The sequence below is a fragment of the Penicillium paradoxum genome, assembly GCF_028828445.1.
Source record: "Penicillium paradoxum strain IBT 22861 chromosome Unknown utg000007l_segment0_segment0, whole genome shotgun sequence".
Lineage (NCBI taxonomy): Eukaryota > Fungi > Ascomycota > Eurotiomycetes > Eurotiales > Aspergillaceae > Penicillium > Penicillium paradoxum.
The window spans coordinates 1,536,924-1,558,943 of record NW_026643185.1 but is presented as its reverse complement, the minus strand read 5'-3'; the positions used below and the strand labels follow the sequence as shown (position 1 = coordinate 1,558,943).

Sequence of the window (22,020 nt, the reverse complement as noted above, 5' to 3'; positions counted from 1 at the left end):
CATATGTATGTTGCATGTCTCACGGAGTACTCCGTAGTTGAGCCTGAAGTGCTGCCAACAAACTTTCCCTATATCGGCCAATACATAGCTGAGTGGTCAACAATAGAACCGGGCCGCAGTACATGTAGTTGGTATACGTTGTGCTACCGAAAATGGGAGCAAGGTGCGGCTCAGGGCGATTCTCGCTGGACAAATGTGCTTAACACGTCTGTCCTTTTCTTTCTCTCTTCTTCCTTCTTCCCCGAATCCAATACAGATTGGCTGGCTGAAGCTTCCGTTGCACAGTCCGCGCACTACGTACTAGATGGATCAAACAAGAGATATAGCAATTCCAGGATATCATTGCTTCTTTTGAACTCGAATCTGACTGCTAATTAATTGACCGCCACAACCTTGGCATCGAAGGTAACATCCGCGCCACATTCGGAGTCCGTGATATGTAGCAGGGACTTCTCGTAATTTTCAATGCTATATCAATCTAGCTGCATCAGTACAACCGTGTACAAATCTCGCATACACGGGGGTTTCCCGGATGATAGACGCGACTAAAGCAAGGGCCTCAAAAGAGACAGCTTGCCAAGGGCTGTCTCCACCACCGAACTACCCCGCTGCGGAGTAATAATGACGCCGTAGGTGGTTGGAGCTCGCTAAAAACAAAACCAAACCTTGATTCACATAGTATAACAGACAATCGGTTGGTCAAGAAAAACCGTGACATAGGCAATGCGTGAAGCAAGCCTGACGGAGAAGTCCAGGATCAAAGGTGTGGTCGGGTCTCAAAATTGGCTCCGGCGCCGGCGTTACCGACACGATGGAACCCAACAACTTTCCTAGTCACCGGGTCCGGGCCAGTTTCCAAGTTTGATCGCACGTATCAAAATACCAGAGATTCTTTATTTGCCACTTCCGCTAGGGTCCAGGCTGTCATTGATATGCTCTGTAGGACTGACTTAGTAACACTGCTTTTGGCACCTGAACGTGAGTCACCTTCAATCCAGGCTAACCTTCAAAAGTCTCCATGGAGGGAGTGAATGTTGGGTAGTATTATAGAGATGAAATCATGTATCACAAAACATACATGTAACCATTTGATTGGTTTCTCACCAAGATCCCTAGACTTGTTTTAAGCTCAACCCGAAAAGAAGATTCTTTCTCGAAGGTTTATCTGTGAGAAAATTGCCACTCTTGGTCAGCCATTGCTCTAGCATCTCTCGGCATCCGACCTCAAACCTGCATTTATTGGGTTTCAGTAAACAAATTGATTGGATGTGAATATTACATATTCCGCAGTAACCGGAGATTCGACTGTATGGGCACCCGCACACTTTCCCAAGTTGGAAGTGACATCCAGTACTGATGGTGGGTACTAGGGCTGTCCACGTCCACGGGTGGCCAGGTGCCCGGTGCCAGGCTGCCTAGAGGATCTCCACGGGTCCACGGGTTCAACCCCCTGGGGCGGCCGGCCCGCGGCGTGCCCGAGCCCGGCCCGGCTGCCCATGAGATTATATAATCTTGACTCGCACCCGACTCGAGGTGATTCTGGTGAAATCATTACTTGGTAATTTTTCTTCACTAAGATAGATGGTGCTCGACGAGTTTGTTAGCAAAAATTAGAGCGTATGCATGTACATCCCATGAGCTGATATTGAGATATGTGAGTGTTCTTTTCGATCCCCACTGGATGCAATCTCTTCATCAAGTCTTATGACATAAGTCAAGCTTCATCAATAGAAATCAATAAAGCCTATGGGAAATTTGAACTCTCGGTTTAGAGCTGATTCTTACATTTCAGCTCGTCAAATCATGCATATGTAGCCTATATGGTATAAATGGTACCCAGGTAAGAATAGGACGGTGGGGTGAGAGAAATCAGCGGTGAATCTTCCTATCACCAGCTACAGTTGCTACCGTATGTGCACGTTGCTATCATACTGTCTTCATATTGTTCTAAGACCTTATGGCTCGAAACTTATAGAGTCTCTATTGATGTTGTTAGCTCCCGGGGACCCTCTAATTCATCATCGCATTAGGTATGCATTCTGACGTAGCTCCAGATATTCAGTCAATACTTACATATGGAGCTAACGCCACCAGTTGATTTTGTCTTCTGTTTTCTGATACTGATTTTCGATAGGAGCCTAGTCATCTAATGCCTTTTTTCACCACATCATAATCAATGCAAGTTCAACGAGGTGCCTAGTCTTCGGTCTTCCCACCAATACATTTTCTTTCATGGCGGTGTATATTCTGGCTGGGCACGATAGATGGGAGGTGGAAAAGGCATTGGGCCCCATTCTAGCTGATTTTTGGTGTTGCTTACTCTGTGTAATTCGCTTATTTTCCACCCAGTTTATGGAATTGAAGAAGGCGGGAAGGCGAGGTAGGGGTCGATTGGGCAAGTTCGAGATCCCCCAACTCCGGTTCGAGTCAAGGTGCTCGCCAAGTTTACAATTAAGCCTAGGAGTTCCCTTCAGATGGGAACCCGACTCTATGGAAGCGAGATCATTTTTTTCGGGGATGACTGCAGGGATGCTATCGTTGGGTTCTATCCCCGAGGCTTACTCCCTACACGTTTCATGTTTCTCGTTCTATCCCATTACGTAGGTAAACACAACAATCTCTAGTTCGTACATGTATGGTGATTAGGTACATGTACCTGTATGTAGGTACTTCTTCCCGGCTTCTTCTTCATGGATCTCGGTGTACCTCGGGTACAAGGATTTGACACCTCTGAAAGGAGCAATTTGCTGTTCTTCGAATAGCCAAGGTTGTAACCTTTAGCAATTAGGATTGTGGAACACGCTTGTTGTCTCCCTCGACGCTATACGTTGTACGCAGTGCATCGTAGTTGAGAAGGTTTGATCGACATTTGCCCGAGAGCGATGACGGAAGATTACACGGTCTAGAAGTTTTGGACGTATACCTAGGTACAGTACTTCGCACAGTCGCGGGGAATTTCAGACGTCATCGGAAAGAATTAGCCAAAAAAAAAAGGTAAGAAAAAAGGGTGAATCAACGAGGTGATCCAGGATACCGGAAACTAGTGGATAATCCACACTCCGTAGTGGTCCTTTAGATGCCCTTGCCCCTCCTTTGGAGCAAATTGGGGGAGTAAGCCCAGGCTTCCAGCCCCCTCGTCACGCTATTTCTGACGGCTCATCTCCGCTTTCCCACCGCAACAGTCTAACAATAAGGATTCGAGTCGTCATGCATGAGAGACAGAGAAAGGCGAATAACCCGGTAGAGTTCACCGAAATAACCTTAGAAGATAGGGTTTGATCTTTTAATCTTCCGAAATTATGAAAAAAGGAAGGAAAGAAAAAGAAAAATACAAAGGAAAACGAAGTCTCATTTGAACAAACGCAATTAAATCTACCTAGGTAGGGACAGTGCATATCTTGGCGCGAGAACTATTATGTACGTACGAAGTACGCAGTACATGCGGGCAGCTGTACTTCGTACTTAGGTTGTACGGTCATGTACGGAGTATGGAGTACTCCGTAGAATTGTATGAATTCAGAGGAAACCCCCGACAGCTCCACGTCTGCGGGGCTGAGGGTTCCCAGTCTAGAACCCACATTGTGATCTAGCCGAACCGCTGCTGTGAATTTTTCTCCGCAAGACTTGTGAGATTTGTAAAGTAAAGAAACAAAAAGAACAAACGGATTCGACGCAATTGGGGAGGGGGGGGGGCTTTGAATTATCCTGTAGGAGGTCTTCTGCACAGGGAATTTTCAATTCTGCTGATCCGGCGCAATCTCAAGGGAAAATCCCAGGACAAAGGTTGAAGCGGCCCGTGGCTAGTCCGGGTGCATGTTCCATTCCCAGCTACACGGGACCGATCTCTATTGGTTGATCGAGTCCAACCAGTTGAGGGCTTTCCATGGTTGAATCGTAAGGATCGAAACAAAGGTACGATGTTCTGAGGTAACTTCCGAGATACCTCCCTATGCATAATATGTAATATTCAGGGTCTCACGCTAGGGAACTAATTCGACGATCATCGGAGAAAGAGTCTTGGAAAGTATGGAGTACTATCGAAAGGTACAGTCGCTGTGAAATAGGTTGGACGCTGTCGTTCCATCAAAAAGGTGAAGAAAAATATCATATTTGTGTGCTGGGTCACTGAAAAGCACAAATGACGACAATAAAATGGGTTAGAAAATATAAAAAAATCATCATATATCAATTCTGTCCAATCGCCTCGACGAGAAAATTTAAGATTTACTTGCGAAAACAGGGAGATTACAGCGTATGTGGGTATCATGCCCGCTAACCATGTAATTTGACGCTCGAAGTGCCCGGCTCACTTTCATACACTTTACTCCGTAGTTTTTTTTTTTTTTTTAACCAGTTATCCACCCAGCTTTGTACGGCACGAACCAAGTAAACCTCGCGAGCTCCACTTGACTGATTCTGTTTTTGATTTTGAGAATCACAACTGTTGATCTTATACGCTGATTTATAGTTGTCGGGACTGTCCTCCCGCCCTTCAGATGACAACTTAATCCAAGCTACCGGGCTCTCTGTCTCTTGATTTTGTCATTATTGATTGTCTCCCTTCCAGTCATGTCTGAATTGACCTCAGTCTGAAGACAGCTTTTGTTGTATAATATGTGTAATGGAGTATTGCGAGCTTAGTCTCTTATCCCACTTCAACTCAGTGTTACTCCCCCGCCGTCCACCCTGCAGAACTCGACTCCCATTGCTTGGAAGCCCCATATAAAAAAAAAATTTTTTGGGTCCTCCCTCCATATTAATTCCTCCAATACCACGGACTTCTTCCCGATTTGGCATCGCCTGACTGCTCCTACTACCCCCGCATTAGTGTTGGTATAGCGTGCACATCCACCGCTACTGATCCCGCTGGATGGGAACGTGGTGATCATGGGTGCCAGACCTCCGGTAAGCTTATTTTACTTATAGACTGTGGCCCCATCTTAGGAGTCTGTTGTTATTACTTTTCCTTCTCCATTCAACCATCTACCCATAGAGGTATATCTAGCCTCGTTGCTAACGTATATCATGCAGATACCTCGCACTGAATGGTAGGACTATATCCCCTGACCTGTTGCTTGTTATTATTCTGTTATATCAAAAAGTAATGTAACTGACAACTTCGTGACAGTGACACACAGTCATTGACTGAGAGTGTAACCGATTATCCTGTCGAGAATGGAAGAAGGTATCACAGGTACCACGAGGGAGGTATGTTTGCAGATGCCGGTCTATTCGACTTTGCACAACATGGCTAATTTAATAAATAGCCTATGTATACCCCAATGATGAAAGGGAATTGGATCGCCTTGATATGCAACACCACATGTTCAAAATGGCGACGGACGGGAAGTTATTCCATGTCCCCCTCCAGGACCCAAAAAGATACTTGATATTGGCACTGGCTCAGGGATATGGCCAATAGAGATGTGTACGTTCACCCATTCCAGTTTTAATGCTATTGTCTTACCATCTAAACTATCCTCCTGCAGCGGCTCTTTTCCCGAATGCCGAAATCACAGGCACGGATCTATCTCCAGTACAACCGACAGAGGTCCCCCCTAACGTCCATTTTCTGGTCGATGATGCCACAGAAGAAGAGTGGTTATGGGACTCTGACCACTTCGATTTCATGCATATCGGCCACATGACTGGAGCCATGCCATCTTTCAAACGTCTATTACGACAGGCCTTCAAGCACCTAAAACCAGGCGCCTACATGGAATGTCATGAGCTAGACCCCAAACCAAAATGCGACGATGGTACCATGCCCCCAGAACATCCAGACGGTGGATACAGTGAATTTGCTCTCCATGATTGGGTGGACCTTAGCATACGCTCCAGCCGTGATACTCATCCACCAAGGCAATTTCGGATCGCGCACCGAATCGCACAGTGGATGAAAGATGTAGGGTTCGTTGACGTTGAGCAACATGTCTCAAAAATCCCCGTAAATACTTGGCCACAAGACGAGAAGCTAAGGACCCTTGGTGCTTGGAACGAAAGCAATTGGCTTGCTGCTTTGTCGGGGTGGTCATATAAACCGTTTCTTGCCCTCGGATGGTCGAAACCTGAGATTGAAGTCTTCCTTGTTGATGTGAGAAAGAGTATACAGGATCGAAGTGTGCATGCATATATGGAATTTTATGTGGTGACAGGAAGGAAGCCCTACCCGGGTGAGGGTGAAACTGCTTCCTGAGTCCTTTTTTTATTCCCCGCTCTTCTCGTCATGACCGTCTTACGTTTTATCACACCGTTTCATTATGTTCTCTCCGAGATGATTTGCATGTGATACCATTTCAAAGCAAAGTCCTGAATGCATTGCATTGGCGTTGTTATTAAGATCCCGTTGTTTATTTTTTGTGCCTTCATCTTCTATAGAAATCTATTCGCGTATAATAAAGGTGCGATTGTATTCAGCTAGCGAGGCCTTCTGACTGAACCGACTCAGAACATGATATGTTAGAGTCTATACAGCAATAATGATAAAGAACGAGTATCAGAAGATGTTGGCCGAAATAGAGCTTGAAATAAGAATACTCTGAGAAAGTGCAATGGATTATATGGGTAGAGCTGAGAAATGAAGCCCTCAGATTGGCCGGCCCGGAGGATTATCGAAATGTTAGTCAGCACGCCAAGACCTGGAAACCTACCGTGTGAAAGTTGATCCCCAGTGCTTGCGACAAGTCCATGACAGCAATTGGCTCGCACATGCCATAGCCCACTCTATGTCTTTCGGCAGACATGCCTACCGGCATGCTCTCAAGCCACCCGCTACACCAACCCTCGATCATCTCTGGATTAGCGATGACCTACTCGCAGCCACGTTTCGGCGCTTTGCCAACGGTCAACGGCGCCATGGAAGCTGCGTCCCTGGACCCCTCGAGGCACGGCGACGCCTAGCGAAGCGGAGAAATACTGCTTTGGCGAGCATTGGGGGAGGTCCTGCTGAAGATATCGCGTGTCTATTTGGCCGCAATGGGAGAGAACACATGAAGTGGACCGACCATCCGTGGCAGAGAGCGCCGTTTGAAACCCAAAGTATGTCCGACGAGATGAGAAAGGCTTGTGAGTGTGACTGCTAACTCTTTTTTTGAAGCCTTGGTCGATCATTCGTCAGGTCCTTACGAGCTACCCTTTTCTTTCTCCGACCAGAATCCGCAGCCCGAACCTAGCGAATTTCATGCTGATCCTACTCCTTCGGATGATCCGGCCAACGCGGACCAGGCTACACGCGAAGAGATACTGGAAAAGTTTTTGGATGGGAAAAGTTGGGGCATTGAAGATGCTCGGGACTTCACTCGTCGGCTGAGAATTGATCTCCACCGGGAGCCACGATACAGCCAGCAAATCTTCAAGCGCTTACTTGCTCGCTCAGACCCGAATCTCACGGAAGCAATTGCATTTTTGGATGATCCTTTTTTGAACACTCGGGGATCGGGGAATTACGTCGCAGCTGTCGAAATATTCGTTCGAACCAAAGCGAAGCGCGGCAAACGGATCGCTGTTTTGAATGCAATCAATCGCGCCCTGGAGTTGGGGTTGATTTCGACCGATGAGATCTGTTTGATCATCACCGCTTTGCCGAAGATCATTGTTGAAAGCAACAAAACCTTGGGATCGTGGGACCAAAAAGCGCTCTTGAAACATTATCGGGCGATGTGGAAAGCTATCGGGTCCTGTAATATCCTCGGATACGCAGATCTGGACATGAATATTGTTGATGCGTGGCTCGGAGAGCTCTTGAACACTCACAGCTTTCGCTTTGCTGAGGAAATCATCATCGAAACCCATGACGCAGATCGTCGCAGCCAGTGGCCTTCTGTCTTGGTTCAAGCCTGGCTAGAAACTATGGATGTCGATCCAGAGACGAGCTTGCCTTTCCCCGACAAGATCTTCAGCCAGCTTGATGTTAACAGTGCGGCGGATTGTGTCATTCGCGTAACAGAGTCGCTGGCATCATCTTCAACAGACAGAGTTTCCAGGAACAAACTACTTGCACGATGGCGGGATTGCCTCTCGAAGGCCGAGGTCATCTCAACCGTCGCCGAGTCACAGGTCTGGTTTGACTTCCCTCTACCATGTGTTCGAACACAGATCAAGCATGCCCCCCTGAGTCATTCAACTCAACGTCAGATTGTACTACGACTCTGGCTTCTACGAACTCTTGGTCGATCCACTGGGCCCATGTACAAACAGAGCCCACGGTTAACGGATCGGCCAATCTGCTCATTGCTCAATCTGTACGAAACCGTGATGCAAAACACCAGTGGAACATTCTTCCCCGACTTGATGCAGGAGATTCATGACCTTGATCTTCCATACAACGGCCTTCTCCTCCTGGCTCTCAACAAAAAGGGCAAAACTTCTATCACCAAAACTACACGCAAAACCCTCGAACAGCTGGAAACCAACCAGCTTTCCTTAGCGCAAGTGTGGACCATCCCATCCATCCACAAGGGAATCCAAAAGCTTTTCCACTCTTCATTCGACGAAATGTTCCGTCGCATGGACCTAACAAACCCGACCACAGTTGAAGAGATGCTGCGCGTTGTTCGATCAGGTGACTCAACGAGCATCTGGCCCATCCTCAGACTCCTCAACAACAATACCCCGTTCAAGCTTAGTATCCACAAAGCCTGGCAGCCCATTCCGCACCCCGATGACAAAGCCCTCATACGATATCACCCGGCTCCACGAACCAGCCAATGCCCCGATCCCCATGCTGCGGTAGACCTCATCAACCAGCTGGCGATTGCCCTTTCTTGCTGCAAGGATTTGAGTCCGTGCCAGTCCTTCCGTATGATTCACTGGCTCTATGGATATCTTCGCAGACATGGCGGACCTGTGGATCCAGTATTCGTGCGGGCAATGTATCATGCTGGTGTTGTACGTTATCGTCGTGAGGGTCTCCGTATCTCCGCTACTCAGTATGAGTACATTATTTGGATTGTGGGCAAGTTTGAAGGCTACGAGGTCATTGAGCAGCTCACAGCTCTGCCCCAGATTGGCGAGTCAAGATCTGACCGCTATTAGGTGGGATCAGGGGATGTCCACCTAAACAAACAAAACTTTGTAATATAGAGCGATACGATACCCATGCTTCAACCCTACCTAGCTTGCCCAAAGGGTGTTTGAGCGGAGCATAAAATGTACACACAGAAGATATCATGTTTCTGAAAACTCCGATTTCCTGTCCTAGCCATACCTGCTCTAAGCCTGTAGCATAACTCCACGAACTCTACGTCGACGGTTTTGCCCGCAGTACAATTGTTCAGATAACATGAAGACAGAAGAAATCCGTACGTGCATTAAATCAATCCAAGAAGACCACTGGCCAGTGCATCTCCAAGAGAATCTAAGTATCAACTTCCATGCTGTCCCCAGTCGCCAGGTTATCATCACCCGACAGAGTCTCAATTGTGACATATTTCTTCATATCCTCTTTGCTGATAACTCTCTGGTCCAACCAGGCAGTGGTACCGCGGGGGAAGCGGTAGTTGCGCTCCTTCTGCGGGCGCTCGTTAGGCTTCATGTAGTTACGGAGCAGCTGTGTGGGCTGGTCCTTCTCAATCACACAGACGTCGACATTGCTACCAGAGCCCAGATCGTTGAAGATACCAGCCTTGATAGCCTCAGCGCAGATGTCAATGGCGCCCTGTCGATCCAGGTCTGGTTTCCAGGTGGACTCAAACACTGACATCGCAGCCAAAGATCCGGATCCCATTGTCACGTAGGGCAACTTGTCTGTTGAACCGTGTGCGTGCACAGTGTACAGTCCCGTACCGGTCGGGTCCACGCCTGCAACAACCAGGTACGCTCCAATGTGGCCCTGGTACCGGAAGAGGTGCTGCTTGAGCATCGTCATGCAGGTGATCACGCGGGGATCGCGACCCGTTGATAGCGAGTGCAGTTCGACATTGGAGCTGATGAGCGCCGTGGTGAATTCAGTGTCGGCGGCGGTACCGGCTCCGGCACACCAGATCTTAGGTGCGATGTAGTGTAGCTTCTCACAGTTCTGCAGACAAAGAATGATAGTGTCAGATACCACCGAGAAGGCTTTGGACAATTCGATGGGTTCTTCTTACCTTGTCTGCAACTATAGGACCGCTAGTGGCTCGGGTATCTGCTGCAATCTGTAATGGCGATTCGAGTCAGCTCCTGGATCATAGCTCCTTTGGATCTCCTCGTATGGCTGGAAACCGTACCACAACGCCCTTATCGTAGATACAGCCCACAATTGTTGTACCGGTACTTGTGGCTTTGGGAAGGGGAACGCCCCTGGCGTGAAGCGCCGCGTTGCGGTTGTAGTTGCTGAAATCGAAGCCCGGCATGGTGACAAGGCTGGTTTTCCGCGACCAGCTGAACTAATTATCAAAGGGGAGAGTAAAGATAGGAGGGCACAAGGTCAAACTTCGAATATTGGTAGAATGAGAACGTTGGATGGACAAATGGGGTAGCAAGCTGGATGGAAGTGAAGAGGAAGTGAGCTGTTTGGAGTGACGAAGCTCCCGCTGCCTAAATTGCAGCCTGAAGGCTCAGGCATGAACAAGGTGTTTTTGCCGGACATTATTTTCGGGTTCAATGCTCTTTGGTCTCTGAACTTCTCTCTCTAACCTTTTGCGCATCGGCGATCCTCGTTGCGTATCTTATTGCACTCCACTCGCCTTCTCATTTCTGGGAAGCTGCGCGATTCTCAAGATTTTCGCGCATACCCTCAACCTCTTTTCCCGGAGTCCCCAATCACTCCATCGTCGCTCGCTCTCTACGCCTCCCAGCTCACCTACGCCTAATGCTTTCAGACATAGTTCTCCACTAAGCGAAAGCACACGTTCTCCTTCGGGTACGCTGAACTCAGAAAAGCTCAGAATGGCTTTTGGTTTCGGTGCCTCTAACTCCGCTGGGGGAAATGCCTCTGCGGAGCTTGGTTCAGAGCTTCCCGATGTCTTTACCGATGTATGTTCATATCGCCCAAGCTTCCACCCACCGTGACCAGCATTTCTAATACAATTATAGGAAGTCGGCTTCAAGGGCCTCTCTGGCGACGCCAACATCCGCTTTCTTCCAACGGCATGGCCCGACGACGCGCTTCCTGCTTCCACCTCCTCTCTTCTGGCTGTCGCACACACCAAAGGCCTCGTTGTCGGCGCGGGTCCTGATGCGCTCGTAATCAGCACTACCGAAGTCATCAGAAACTCAATCGAGGCGCCTGCCGGAGAGGATATGGAAAAAACCAAGCCATTCCAACCAATTGCCACAATTCCCCTTCCTTCTCGTCCCACCCATGTGGCATTCACACCGGGCGACGACGGCTTGATTCTCGCCACGGAGAATGGCCCTACAATTTCAGTCTTCGACACAAATTCCCTCACGCAAGGAAATGCGCAGCCAGCAATCTCCATTCCCACGAATGGAGTGTCACTAAGAGCACTGGCGCCAAACCCTGATCCTTCCTCGACACTTGTCGCACTGGTTACTATGAACGGCGAGCTTCTTATGGCGGATCTCAAGGCTGGAAGCCTACTTCCTGGACCCAATGGGCCAGTTCTCAAGGATGGCGTTAGTTGTGTCTCATGGAGCAACAAAGGAAAGCAGCTCGTGGCAGGATTGGCCGATGGCACTGGATACCAGATGACCCCAGATGGAACCAAAAAGGCTGAAGTCCCTCGGCCATCTGACTTGGAGGGAGATTGTCATGGTAAGTCTCATTCAATGTTCAGTCTTAGAGACGTGCTTTTGCTTACAATTACACAGTTTCATCTATCGCATGGCTAGAAAACGATGTTTTCTTTGTGACATATACACCAAATGCCTTGGAGGATGACATGGGAATGAACCCGCCTTCTTCATACTATATAATTACTCGTCGCAAGCAGGCGCCATTCCTCATCCAGAAGCTGCCTGAAATCTGCTCTACTATGGGTTTCATGTTAAAGCGTGCCCCCTCATTCCAATTTATTATCAGAATCAGAGATTACAAGCCCCACTTGAAAGATGTCTTGATCGTCGCATCAACTGCGTCCACTGATCTTGGACTCATAACGCGATCCGATCAGCCTCTGGCAAACGATGAGAGAACCAAGCTTCATGTTGGTCAGTTCATGACCACAGAACTCAGCGATGACACCAAACGCGCCAGCGTTCCGTTGAAGGAATCTGGAGATGAGACGTCAGTCATTGGCCTGGCGCCAAACCTGTCAGCCACTGGAAATGTCATTGCTCCGCTTCCAGGTTCCGATATCGCGGAGAGCTCAACTCCCCTGCCCGGCGTTATGCTATTGAACAACGACGGTATTCTTTCGTCGTGGTGGTTTGTTTATGCCGATTCCATTCGCCAAAACGTCCCATATTCTGGGTTGGTTTCATCTGGCCAGGCAACTCAAGTTCCCCAAGCTGAACCGCAGGCTCCGACTCCTGTATCGACCCCAGCCCCTGCACAGCAACCTGCATTTGGGCAGTCGGGCTTCGGTGGCTCGTCAGCATTTGGCCAGCCAGCCTTTGGCAAGCCAGCGGCAGCTCCTGCCTTCGGTAGCCCGTCGGCTATGGGCGCCTCAACCATGGGCGCCACTGCTTTCGGAAAACAAAGTACCCCGGCATTCGGAACTCCATCGCGGCTAGGTGGAAGCCCTAGCCCGGCCTTTGGAAAGACATCATCCCCAGCCCCGGCTTTTGGGACTCCATCTCAACCAGGAGCCTCATTTGGCACTTCCAGTACCCCCGGAGTACAGTTTGGAAAATCCGGATTTGGAGCTATGGGATCTAGTCTTGGACAATCCAGCACTCCAGCAAATCCCTTTGGAGCCAATGGCGCCGTAGCCAATGGTGGAGGATTTAGTTCATTTTCGGGTGGAGGTGGCTTCGGTAGCTTCGCGGCAGCAAAGCCAGGGGAGTCGCCCTTTGCAGCAAAAGCATCGGGCGAGTCACCTTTCGCAGCCAAAGCATCGGGCGAGTCACCTTTCGCAGCCAAAGCTTCAGGCGAGTCACCTTTCGCGGCAACACAATCAAGAGGGTCACCATTTGCAGCTTCCTCTTCTGGTGAAGGTAGTTTCGGAAAACTCTCTGCCTCGCCCTTTGGAGCCAAACCCCAAACTCAAACTTCATTCCCACCTCCAGCTTCCAACGAGGTCCAAAATCCCTTCGGCGCTGCCAAAGGTGGCTTTGAACTCAAGTCAAGCTTCAAGGGCGATGGCTCGGCTGTCAATGACGGACCAAAGCCAGATAAATCCTCCGGGGCGTTTTCATTCGGTACTTCCTTTGACAATATGATGTCAACGTCGCGCAAGGGAAGCTTGTCGCCCAGTGAATCAATGGATGACTCCGAAGACATTGAACCTGTAAACAAGGAGACTTTCTCGATTTTCGGTGGGCCAAGCAAACCTGATTCACAGACTCCTACATCGGCGTTCAGTTCGAAGATGACAACCTCGAAGACTACTACTTCGATCGGTACCAACAAGCCAGCATTTTCGATGTTCGGTACCACTTCCGACCAAAAGGGCGTGACTAGCCCCTTGTCAGTGCTGTCTGATAAGACAGAAACGCCTAAGAAGAATTGGACCAAGACATCAAGTATTGACGTGGAGACACCATTGCCACCAGATTCTACTACCAAGGCTAGTTATGCTCCTGGTGATACTTCTGCTTCTTCCAATGTGTCGAAGAGCTCTATCGAAGATGCCCCGCTTCCTCCAGATTTCACCAAAGTAAAGAAGTCTTCACCAAAACCCGAGGATGATGCCCCGCTGCCGCCTGATTTCCTCTCGAAGAAAAAGACAGCACCCAAGATGGATGATGCCCCGCTGCCGCCTGACTTCCTTACCCAGAAGAAGTCTGTACCGAAACTGGATGATGCTCCTCTGCCTCCCGACTTCCTCACTCAGAAGAAGTCTGTGCCTGAGGCAGACGACGCTCCTCTTCCTCCAGATTTCCTAGCAAAACCCAAGAAGTTGGAGGCTGCAGCTATCCCCGAAGACGCACCTTTGCCACCCGATTTTCTTGCGAAGCCAAAGACGGAATCCTTTGAAGAGGAAGTTCCAATTCCAGATGAGTCTGATGAATCTGGTCTCTCTGATGAAGATTCCGAAGTCGCCGACGAGTCGGACTTCAGTGATAGCGGCGAGGAAATCACACATGATGAGGCGATTACTGCCAAAGCCAGGCAATCGACACAGACCTCCTTTAGTGCAATGTCTGAGCAAAGCTCTACCGGTGGATTTTTCAGTAGTCCTGCTCCAAAGGCCGAGGAGAAAGGACGTCTCCCCCGGCAACTCTTTGGGGAGATCCCCAAACAGCCACTGCTTCCTCCCCCGGTTCCCATCACCCAAGGTAACCGTGAGCCCTATCGGTCACCCAGCCCTGTTCGTGGCGGGATACCAAAGAGTGTACTGTTCTCTGAGAAGTCGCAAGGCCGCAAAGGCTCCACAAGTGCATTGCACTCGCGCAAGGCATCCCTTACCCATATTGCAAAGCGTGATGGGCACCTGAGAAAGACCAGCGATGTCGCTCGTGAGGAACAAGAGAAGCAAGCACGCGCTCACGCAGCAGCTCAACGCCAGGAGGAAGATGCTTTGTCTTTGTCAGATGATGACGAGGACGATAGACTTCGTGACGACTTGGCTCAGCCCGTTGAGCCCGTCGATACCCTTGATCCATTCTTGCCTCACCAGAACTACATGGGAGAGACCGCAAAGCCAGGAATTGCTGGCCAGGTCGAGCGACTTTATCGCGACATCAACTCTATGGTCGACACATTAGGAATCAATGCTCGGTCAATGGCAGGATTCCTTCTGCACGAGCAGCCTACGAAACCTTCTGATATTGATGATTGGGTGGTGGTTCTCAACGGCGATCAGCCCGCCGATATCCTCGACACAAAGATGGCTTTGAGAGATATCGAGAGATTTGATGAGATGGTTGCTTCGATTTCGCAATCATTGGAAAACCAGCGAGTGCAGGGAGTGGATCAAAAGCTAGATGCATGCCGTGAGTTGCTCACAAAGCAAGTCGTTACCCTTCGAGGCCAGTTTGCCAGCATCCGGAAGACTCTCGATGCACACACTGATATCGGCGCCATTCTCGAAGCGCCTCTTTCCGCCGAGCAAAGTGCTCTCCAGCATGATTTGCGCACCACATTCACCAACATCCAAGTCCAAATGGCCGCTCTCGAACAAGCAGTCTCTCTTCTGCGCGCCAAAATCGCCGATATGCCCCAGGCAAATGGGGCTGGCAGAAATCGCCCAACTGTTGAGGCTGTCACCAAGACCATTGCTACGATGATGAGCATGGCTGAGGGCAAGAGCACAGATATCGATGTTCTCGAAGCTCAGATGCGCAGGCTTGGCGTTGACATTGTTAGTACAGGACCCCCGAGCCGCGAGGGATCCCCCTTCGCTACTCCTCGCAAGAACATTGCCAGTCGTTTGCCCATGACTCCTGGCTCGCGAGGCTCGATTGACAACAGTGCCTACCACACTCCCGAGTCTGCCTCGCGTGGTCTCAACTTCCGAGCCAGCATGAATGCGTCAATTAGACAAAGCCGTCTCCGCAGCGTGGAAGGTGCCAATGAACCTGCACTCCCGATGGAAGACCTGTTACAATATAAAGCGAAGAAATCGCGCCGGCAGCACTTGCATGCCCACTTGAAGAAAGCATTCGAGGACAAACCAGCAAAGGTGCGCGGTGTCGACGACTGGTAGTAGTTTTTTATTCCTATTTGCTTTCATTTGGTCTTTTGAGATTCTGATCCGAGATTTGAGGGATTTGCTTCTAGCGTGGATTGGTTTCTGGACGACGGTCTTATTTGGGCCAAGGAGTTTTGAGGGTATGCATTTATGTATGTAGCGGGATTTTCTGTCCAGCGCCACGAAAAGTGGCTTAGTTAGCTGAATGTAACTCCCATCTACATGCATTTCCTTACCTAGACCTGTCTCTTGCATTTTATCCACATAGAGAGTACGGCAGTCGACAAGAGCTAGTGTCCTACTTCAGATATTCGCCATATCAAGATCTACTGCTATGGGGACATTGGCCACTGGAGCCCACTGTAATGGAGGTTAGTGGGTATTTGTATCAAACAAAGAGGAAGGGTACACATCCAAGCACATCTGGAGACATAGAACAAGTCACAAAGCAAGAGAAAAGCAATGAACATGCTCTCATTGGGTATGGAATGCCTAAATCCGGTCTCAAAGATGACCCAAAAAAGACAAAAACAAGACAACGATAGCCACAAGGGCGATGGGAAAACAAATCCTTGTTCTATCTCACGGCGTAAATCGTATAAAAGGCCCATACCCTCGAGATTATACATACCAAGCATCAGCACCAGCATCGCCAATGATAACTCTCCTCCGATCAATCCAGAACACCAAAACCATACCCACTCAGCAAGGCACTAGGCATCCCAACTATCCACAAAACAGCAAAATGGAACGGACGAGCAATCGGTGTCCTTTAATGATGGGCTCTACGCGCCTGGAGGACCCCCGCGACGACGAAGCCTCATGGGTCACCGTAGATTTTGAATCAGTGATGAAGTATACCCATGACGACGAGAAGCTAATGGAGTTTGTAATTGACCAGATTCTAAGTTCCGAAGCCACGATTGCCCCGAATGCGCAGCATTACCTTCAACCCATGTGTATTTCGGTGCCCGTCGTTGGGTTAATCAGAACCGAGGACAATGAAAACGAAATCCTGGCTCGGGCTGAGAAGCTGGCAACCTGGTGGCTTGGGGAAATCCGTGCTAAGAGGCTTCGTATCGATCGGAAGATGATTTTCTGTCAGAAAGTCCAGGAAATTGTCATCATACAGGAATGATGGATTACTGGTCTGTGGATAGTATGCGAACTATGGGAGATAATGGCCTCCGTCTTGCTCAGCCTAACATGAATCAGTACAAAATCCGACAGAATATGAGTAGATTGGCTATTTTGAGCAAATATATCCCCAAAAAAAGAAGTAGGATTTCATTTGTAGGGAACCGTGCCTCTAAGTATCAGCCCCCCCGCACAGTCCTTATAAGCACATTAGGACTTGGTCGACTCGAGGACGCTTGTAAAGTTGAGACTCCATTTACCTCGAGTCGCCCGTGGTTCTCAAAAGACAATCGACTACCAAACAAGAAGGCACTACCGGGATGCTTGGTACATGGCGAAGGCATAACACGACGGGTGGTTTCCTAATCGGGTTGTATGGCGGTGACATCATGTACCCGTGACATCAGCCATCTGTATCTCGATATCTCCTTCCCCGACCTCAATATTCACCAACTCAGTATGCCTCAATCCGTTAGTCAGTTCATTCTCTTCCGGGTCAAGCCCTCTATCAGGCCCGAGGATCCATCTAGCGAAGAAGGCACTGGCCTACTGAACGTCTTCCAATCCACCAAAACCCAAAGCGGCCATGAGAACTCATCTTGGGGACGCACATCCGAAGACGAAAACACCATTGTCTGGGTTGTAGGTGCGTTCAGCTTCCCCTTGACTTCATGATGCAACCCTGGACCTACAATCTACCCACCCCCAGCTACGGCCTACAGTCTAACCCAACCTAATAGATTGGACGGATGCCCGCAGCTCAGCAAACATACGAGCCCTCGACCCCTTTCTGGACACAGACAACCCACAGCCAGTGTCATCACTTCACTTGACCCTGAGTCCACCAATTTCTAGCACAGAGACACTAACTAAGAACCCGATCACTGAGCTGTGCACGCTGCCTTTCGCGAGCGACCTCGATGTGCTGGCATCGAGGAAGCTGAACGCGGACTTGATTAGTTTCCGCACCACGCTACTTGAGCAATTGCCGCAGTCAGCGGGGCTGCGGTCATGGTCCATGGGACATGTGGATCGGCCCAGTAAGCTGCCGCATGCGAAGAGCCCTAGTGGACACGCTATGGTGCATTTGATCGCCGCGGGCTGGGATAGTATAGATGCACATCTCAAGGCCAAGGAAACAGAAAAGTTTGTTGAGAGTATTGCGCCCATTAGAGAGAAGATGCTGGCGCCGATGCCTGGGTTGGAGATGAAGCATGTTAGTTTCCAAAAGATTTAGGTGTTAGGGGCGGGTAGGAAGGAGACAAAGGCACCGTGTATTAGCGCTGGGGCTTGGGTGGATGTAGTTGGTGATGTGTTGCATGGATCATGGGATGTCGGTGATAATTAGAAAGGGCAGTGGAAAGGAAAAGGGCTACTTGATTCAAGGGATAATTGCGGGAATTGTTATTAGGAAGGCAGAACAATCAGATCACACGCCCTGGAATAAGATACAACAAGAAAGTAAGAAGGCAAAGGACTAACACTGCGAGAGAAATCGAGTGCAAGAAAGCAAAAAGAAAAGAAAAGACTTCATTAACCACCGTAGACTTTTGGGCAGAACCCCACAATAAGACTTCTCGTAGCAAGCGTAGTAGGTTGAGCTACTGGGCTTAGATCCGGTGCTTTTCGCTTTCTATTTCATCGATCAGAACTGAGACACACAAAAGATTACGGGGAGAACGGGGGTACGAACCAAGACGGGAATAGAGCATATAAAGGGCCATCTGGTTGCACTCAGCCGTACCAGTGATGGTCACCAGACGCTCGTTGCTGCTCTCTTGAGGCTCGTTGATCTTGATGACACTGCCGCTCAGATGACGTATCTCGTTAATTTTAGCACCACCCTTGCCAATGATTGCGCCGACCATGTCGTTGGGGATATAAATCTGTTGAGTCAGTGGCTGACCGGGCATAGCACCGCCCACGGGGGCAGGGGCAGTTGGGGGACCACGACCAGGGGTGGGCTGCTGAGGACCTCCAACAAAGGGAGCAGGTTGATGGGGTCCGGCACCGCCATAGGGAGCCTGGGGTGCCGCAGGGAAGTGCATCGGGGTCTGGGGAACGGGAGCAGGGGCGGGCTGGCCGTGGAGATAGGGAACGCCGTATGCACCGCCGCCGGCACGGTTGGGGTGTGGGTGATTACGCTTGAAAGTATCGGGGTGGCCGTATTGGCCACCGGCGGGTTGGGGAACGTAGGGTACGACCTGCATGCCACCGGGGACAGCGCCGGCAGGACCACCGCTGCGAGTGGCGTATGCAGAAGCTGCGGGGCCGCCGAAACGTTCGGAAAGCTGCTCAACCAGGGTAACAGCGACATAGTAAGTAGCAATATGGACGGCATCCGCGACACCGAGGATGACGAGGGACCGTTCGGTGGACAGGGGAAGGCAAGCATCCGAAGCGTTCAGGCGAGCACCAGAGGCCTCCTGAATCTCACGAATGCGACTACCACCCTTGCCAATGATGGAGCCGATGAGAATGTGAGGAATTAGCAAACGCAAAGGGTACGTCTTGGACTGGGCAGTGGAAGGGGCCTCGAGGGGTTCATTGTTAAGTGTACGGATGATTAAACCAAATGCCTAAGATTTTGCATTAGCAACTGGGTATTCTCACCAAATCAATTTAATGGTTACTCACTTTGGCAGCAGCATCCTGGGGACCGCTAACGGTCAGGATACGCTCCACAGCACCGCGAGAATAATCGCTGACAGTACATTTCGCACCAGACAGACGACGAATCTGGGACACATTCTCACCTCCCTTTCCAATGACGGTGGCTGCTTCCGGGCTAGAGATCACAGCGCGAATATGAACCCAGCTTGACTCATCCTGGGGGGTCTGATCAGAGCCCGCTCGGTCGGCCTGGGAAGCTGTTGATTGGATGGGCTGGGTATCAACAGGGAGACCCTTGCCATTAGGCGCATCGGGAACCACGGTATCACCCTGGGTGTCCTTGGTGTCATCAACAGTAGGAATCTGGTTGCTGGATACATCGGTCTCGGCCTCGGCCTCGCTCTTGACTACTTTGTCCAGCGCCGGGCGCTTAGCCTCGGGCTGATCGTTGGGGCCGGAAGGAGACGACGGGTCCTCGAGAGGACGCTTGGTCGACTGAAGGTTGGAAGGAGAAGCCGACATCTTGAATAATATCTGCTGCTGTTTGATTTTCACTTACAAGTGAAAGATCGGAAAGGTGTCAAGAATGAAATCTGCTTTCTTCTTTTATGATCGTCTATGTACACCAGAATTTCCCACGAAGGTGCTGGTGCTGGCGATCGGAAGGGGATATTGGTGCAAGATTGGAGAGGTTGTGAAGGAAATGTGGAACTGAGGAAGTGCCGACGTAAGACGGGAGAGGTGCAGAGTCAAGTGTCAAAGGGCTTTGCAGTCACGACCGGGGAAGCTTCACGGGGGTTTGCCGAGATGCTTGAAATGGAAAGGAAGCGAAAAGGGTGGAGGTGGGGTCCTTGGGGAAATGCGATGGGAGATATGAAATGAGGCAAGATATCAAGCGCCAGAAACCGTTGCCTGCTGTACCACACTGTAGCCACTGATAACGTCTCAAACCGAGGAAGGTGTGGACTAAACTCGCAATCCACGAGTTGTTGACTAAGATGACGATAGTACGACAGAAATCGAAGGAAAGCAAGGACAAGGGAATTGATGAAGGTGATGAAATGGAATCCGCTCGATTAAGGGGAGGAGGTGAAGTTGGAAGGAAGTCGAGCAAGCTGGTCACATGACATTGACGCGATGGATGTGCCATGGGCGCGATGCACCCTGTCTCGTGTTCAATATTTTGATTGCTTCTAAATTATTTCAATCAAACATTCGAAACAAGCCTGAATGGCAATTGAACTATCATCCAAAGCATTTTTGTCACTTTTGTTACTTCTAGAAGCAAATATCTTGTGTTCTGCGTCACCCCACCAAAATTAGCATGGATATCTCTGATCAGACTGTGCAAAAGATCCAAAAATTTGCAGAGAAGCGGCGAGACGCAGAGCTTGAATCAGAAAAAGAGCCCCTCAGTGGAACCACATTGCATGTCTACACGCGACGCTTGGATGCAACCCTACAAGGACTCCAGGAGCAAGTCAAACGCCAGCAGGATGAACTAAACAAGGTGCGCTATAGAATATACAATATACCAGAATGCTTCAACTAACATAATACTAGCTCCGGGAGCTTAACTCCCTTGATCTGACAGAAACGGGCACTGATACTTGGGCCCGTGTCTCTCAAGCCAGACGGGCCAAGAAAGCATATGACTCGCTTCTCAAGACCGATGATGAGCACCCAGCAACAGACTCAGTATTACCATCACTCCTAGCCCTTGAAGAGACTGCACGGCTTGTCCAGGAGAATAAGGTATCTGTCACAATGACAGCCGAACAACTCTCTGTGGACCGTGAGCGCTTGCGAACTGAAGAAGCCAATCTGCGCGACTCCCAATCAATCGCAAGCGGGCTTCGAGAGCGGATCAAGAGAATTCGCACTGCAAACGAAAGAAAGGGAGAGCAGACTCCCTCACAGGTAGCGCGCGAGCAGCTAGGTGAACAGAAAAAGCGGAACAAAGAGCTTGATCACACATCCGCGAAGCTCAAGGTCTCGCTAGACAAGTTCATCGATGAGACCCTCGCTCCAATGCTTGCTGCAGAGGATTTGGGCGGCCCGACTGTTGGTGATGCGTTCGAGGTGTCAGATGCTGCGCTGAAGGCGGGTTACACGGCACATGGCAAGCCTAAGAAGCAGAAAGAGCCTGTGGAATCGGAGGATGGATCACAACAGCGGATTGATAAATTTATGAAACGCAACGTGGACGAATCTTCCATAAACAAGAGGGAGGCAGCTGCAAAGGAGATGCATGATCTCCTCGACGCTATGTTGGAGGCCAACTCCTATATCGATTTGACACGCGACTCGGCGTCTTCGAGGTTCCTTGTGAGAGCCAAAGTCGCGCAGTTTCATCCTCGTGACGCACGGCGGCTTCGATTGATTGATTTTGGCCGCTCACTAGGATTCTGATAGCAAAGTAATGATTTGTACAGTTCATTGACAAGATGGTATTATTGAAGTCTGTCTTCCTATATTTCAGTCCTTTCGGTGTCGTAAACGTGTCCCAAATGCCAAACCACACTGCAAGTCCGCGCTAAGAACCATGAACGACTCCTTATAAACCGTGAATAAACAACACCTAGAGATGCTC

The 22,020-nt window shown here is 49.8% G+C and overlaps 8 protein-coding genes across 8 annotated transcripts; 6 read left to right on the top strand and 2 right to left on the bottom strand.

Annotated features, from left to right (window-relative positions):
- Nucleotides 1–4,887: 4,887 nt before the first annotated feature.
- Nucleotides 4,888–5,422, top strand: N7457_008150 (uncharacterized protein; the record flags this gene model as incomplete). Its single annotated transcript, XM_057179193.1, has 3 exons — nucleotides 4,888–4,905; nucleotides 5,139–5,208; nucleotides 5,268–5,422. The coding sequence occupies 3 exons, from the start codon at nucleotides 4,888–4,890 to the stop codon at nucleotides 5,420–5,422; spliced, it is 243 nt and encodes an 80-aa protein (XP_057027579.1).
- A 2-nt stretch (nucleotides 5,423–5,424) lies between these two features.
- N7457_008149 (uncharacterized protein) lies at nucleotides 5,425–9,033 on the top strand (the record flags this gene model as incomplete). Its single annotated transcript, XM_057179192.1, has 4 exons — nucleotides 5,425–5,428; nucleotides 5,490–6,173; nucleotides 6,628–7,038; nucleotides 7,097–9,033. The coding sequence occupies 4 exons, from the start codon at nucleotides 5,425–5,427 to the stop codon at nucleotides 9,031–9,033; spliced, it is 3,036 nt and encodes a 1,011-aa protein (XP_057027578.1).
- Nucleotides 9,034–9,355: 322 nt separating this feature from the next.
- On the bottom strand, nucleotides 9,356–10,331 carry pup1 (proteasome core particle subunit beta 2; the record flags this gene model as incomplete). Its single annotated transcript, XM_057179191.1, has 3 exons — nucleotides 9,356–10,015; nucleotides 10,086–10,133; nucleotides 10,206–10,331. 3 exons carry the CDS (start codon nucleotides 10,329–10,331, stop codon nucleotides 9,356–9,358), a joined length of 834 nt encoding a protein of 277 aa, XP_057027577.1.
- A 535-nt stretch (nucleotides 10,332–10,866) lies between these two features.
- N7457_008147 (FG-nucleoporin NUP159) lies at nucleotides 10,867–15,692 on the top strand (the record flags this gene model as incomplete). The annotated part of the gene is made up of 3 exons (XM_057179190.1): nucleotides 10,867–10,953; nucleotides 11,014–11,695; nucleotides 11,752–15,692. The coding sequence occupies 3 exons, from the start codon at nucleotides 10,867–10,869 to the stop codon at nucleotides 15,690–15,692; spliced, it is 4,710 nt and encodes a 1,569-aa protein (XP_057027576.1).
- A 730-nt stretch (nucleotides 15,693–16,422) lies between these two features.
- N7457_008146 (uncharacterized protein) lies at nucleotides 16,423–16,815 on the top strand (the record flags this gene model as incomplete). The annotated part of the gene is made up of 1 exon (XM_057179189.1): nucleotides 16,423–16,815. One exon carries the CDS (start codon nucleotides 16,423–16,425, stop codon nucleotides 16,813–16,815), a length of 393 nt encoding a protein of 130 aa, XP_057027575.1.
- Nucleotides 16,816–17,273: 458 nt separating this feature from the next.
- On the top strand, nucleotides 17,274–18,051 carry N7457_008145 (uncharacterized protein; the record flags this gene model as incomplete). The annotated part of the gene is made up of 2 exons (XM_057179188.1): nucleotides 17,274–17,460; nucleotides 17,555–18,051. The coding sequence occupies 2 exons, from the start codon at nucleotides 17,274–17,276 to the stop codon at nucleotides 18,049–18,051; spliced, it is 684 nt and encodes a 227-aa protein (XP_057027574.1).
- Nucleotides 18,052–18,424: 373 nt separating this feature from the next.
- N7457_008144 (telomere maintenance protein PBP2) lies at nucleotides 18,425–19,949 on the bottom strand (the record flags this gene model as incomplete). Its single annotated transcript, XM_057179187.1, has 3 exons — nucleotides 18,425–18,447; nucleotides 18,508–19,393; nucleotides 19,452–19,949. The coding sequence occupies 3 exons, from the start codon at nucleotides 19,947–19,949 to the stop codon at nucleotides 18,425–18,427; spliced, it is 1,407 nt and encodes a 468-aa protein (XP_057027573.1).
- An 802-nt stretch (nucleotides 19,950–20,751) lies between these two features.
- Nucleotides 20,752–21,839, top strand: N7457_008143 (uncharacterized protein; the record flags this gene model as incomplete). Its single annotated transcript, XM_057179186.1, has 2 exons — nucleotides 20,752–20,937; nucleotides 20,991–21,839. 2 exons carry the CDS (start codon nucleotides 20,752–20,754, stop codon nucleotides 21,837–21,839), a joined length of 1,035 nt encoding a protein of 344 aa, XP_057027572.1.
- Between the last annotated feature and the right edge of the window lie 181 nt (nucleotides 21,840–22,020).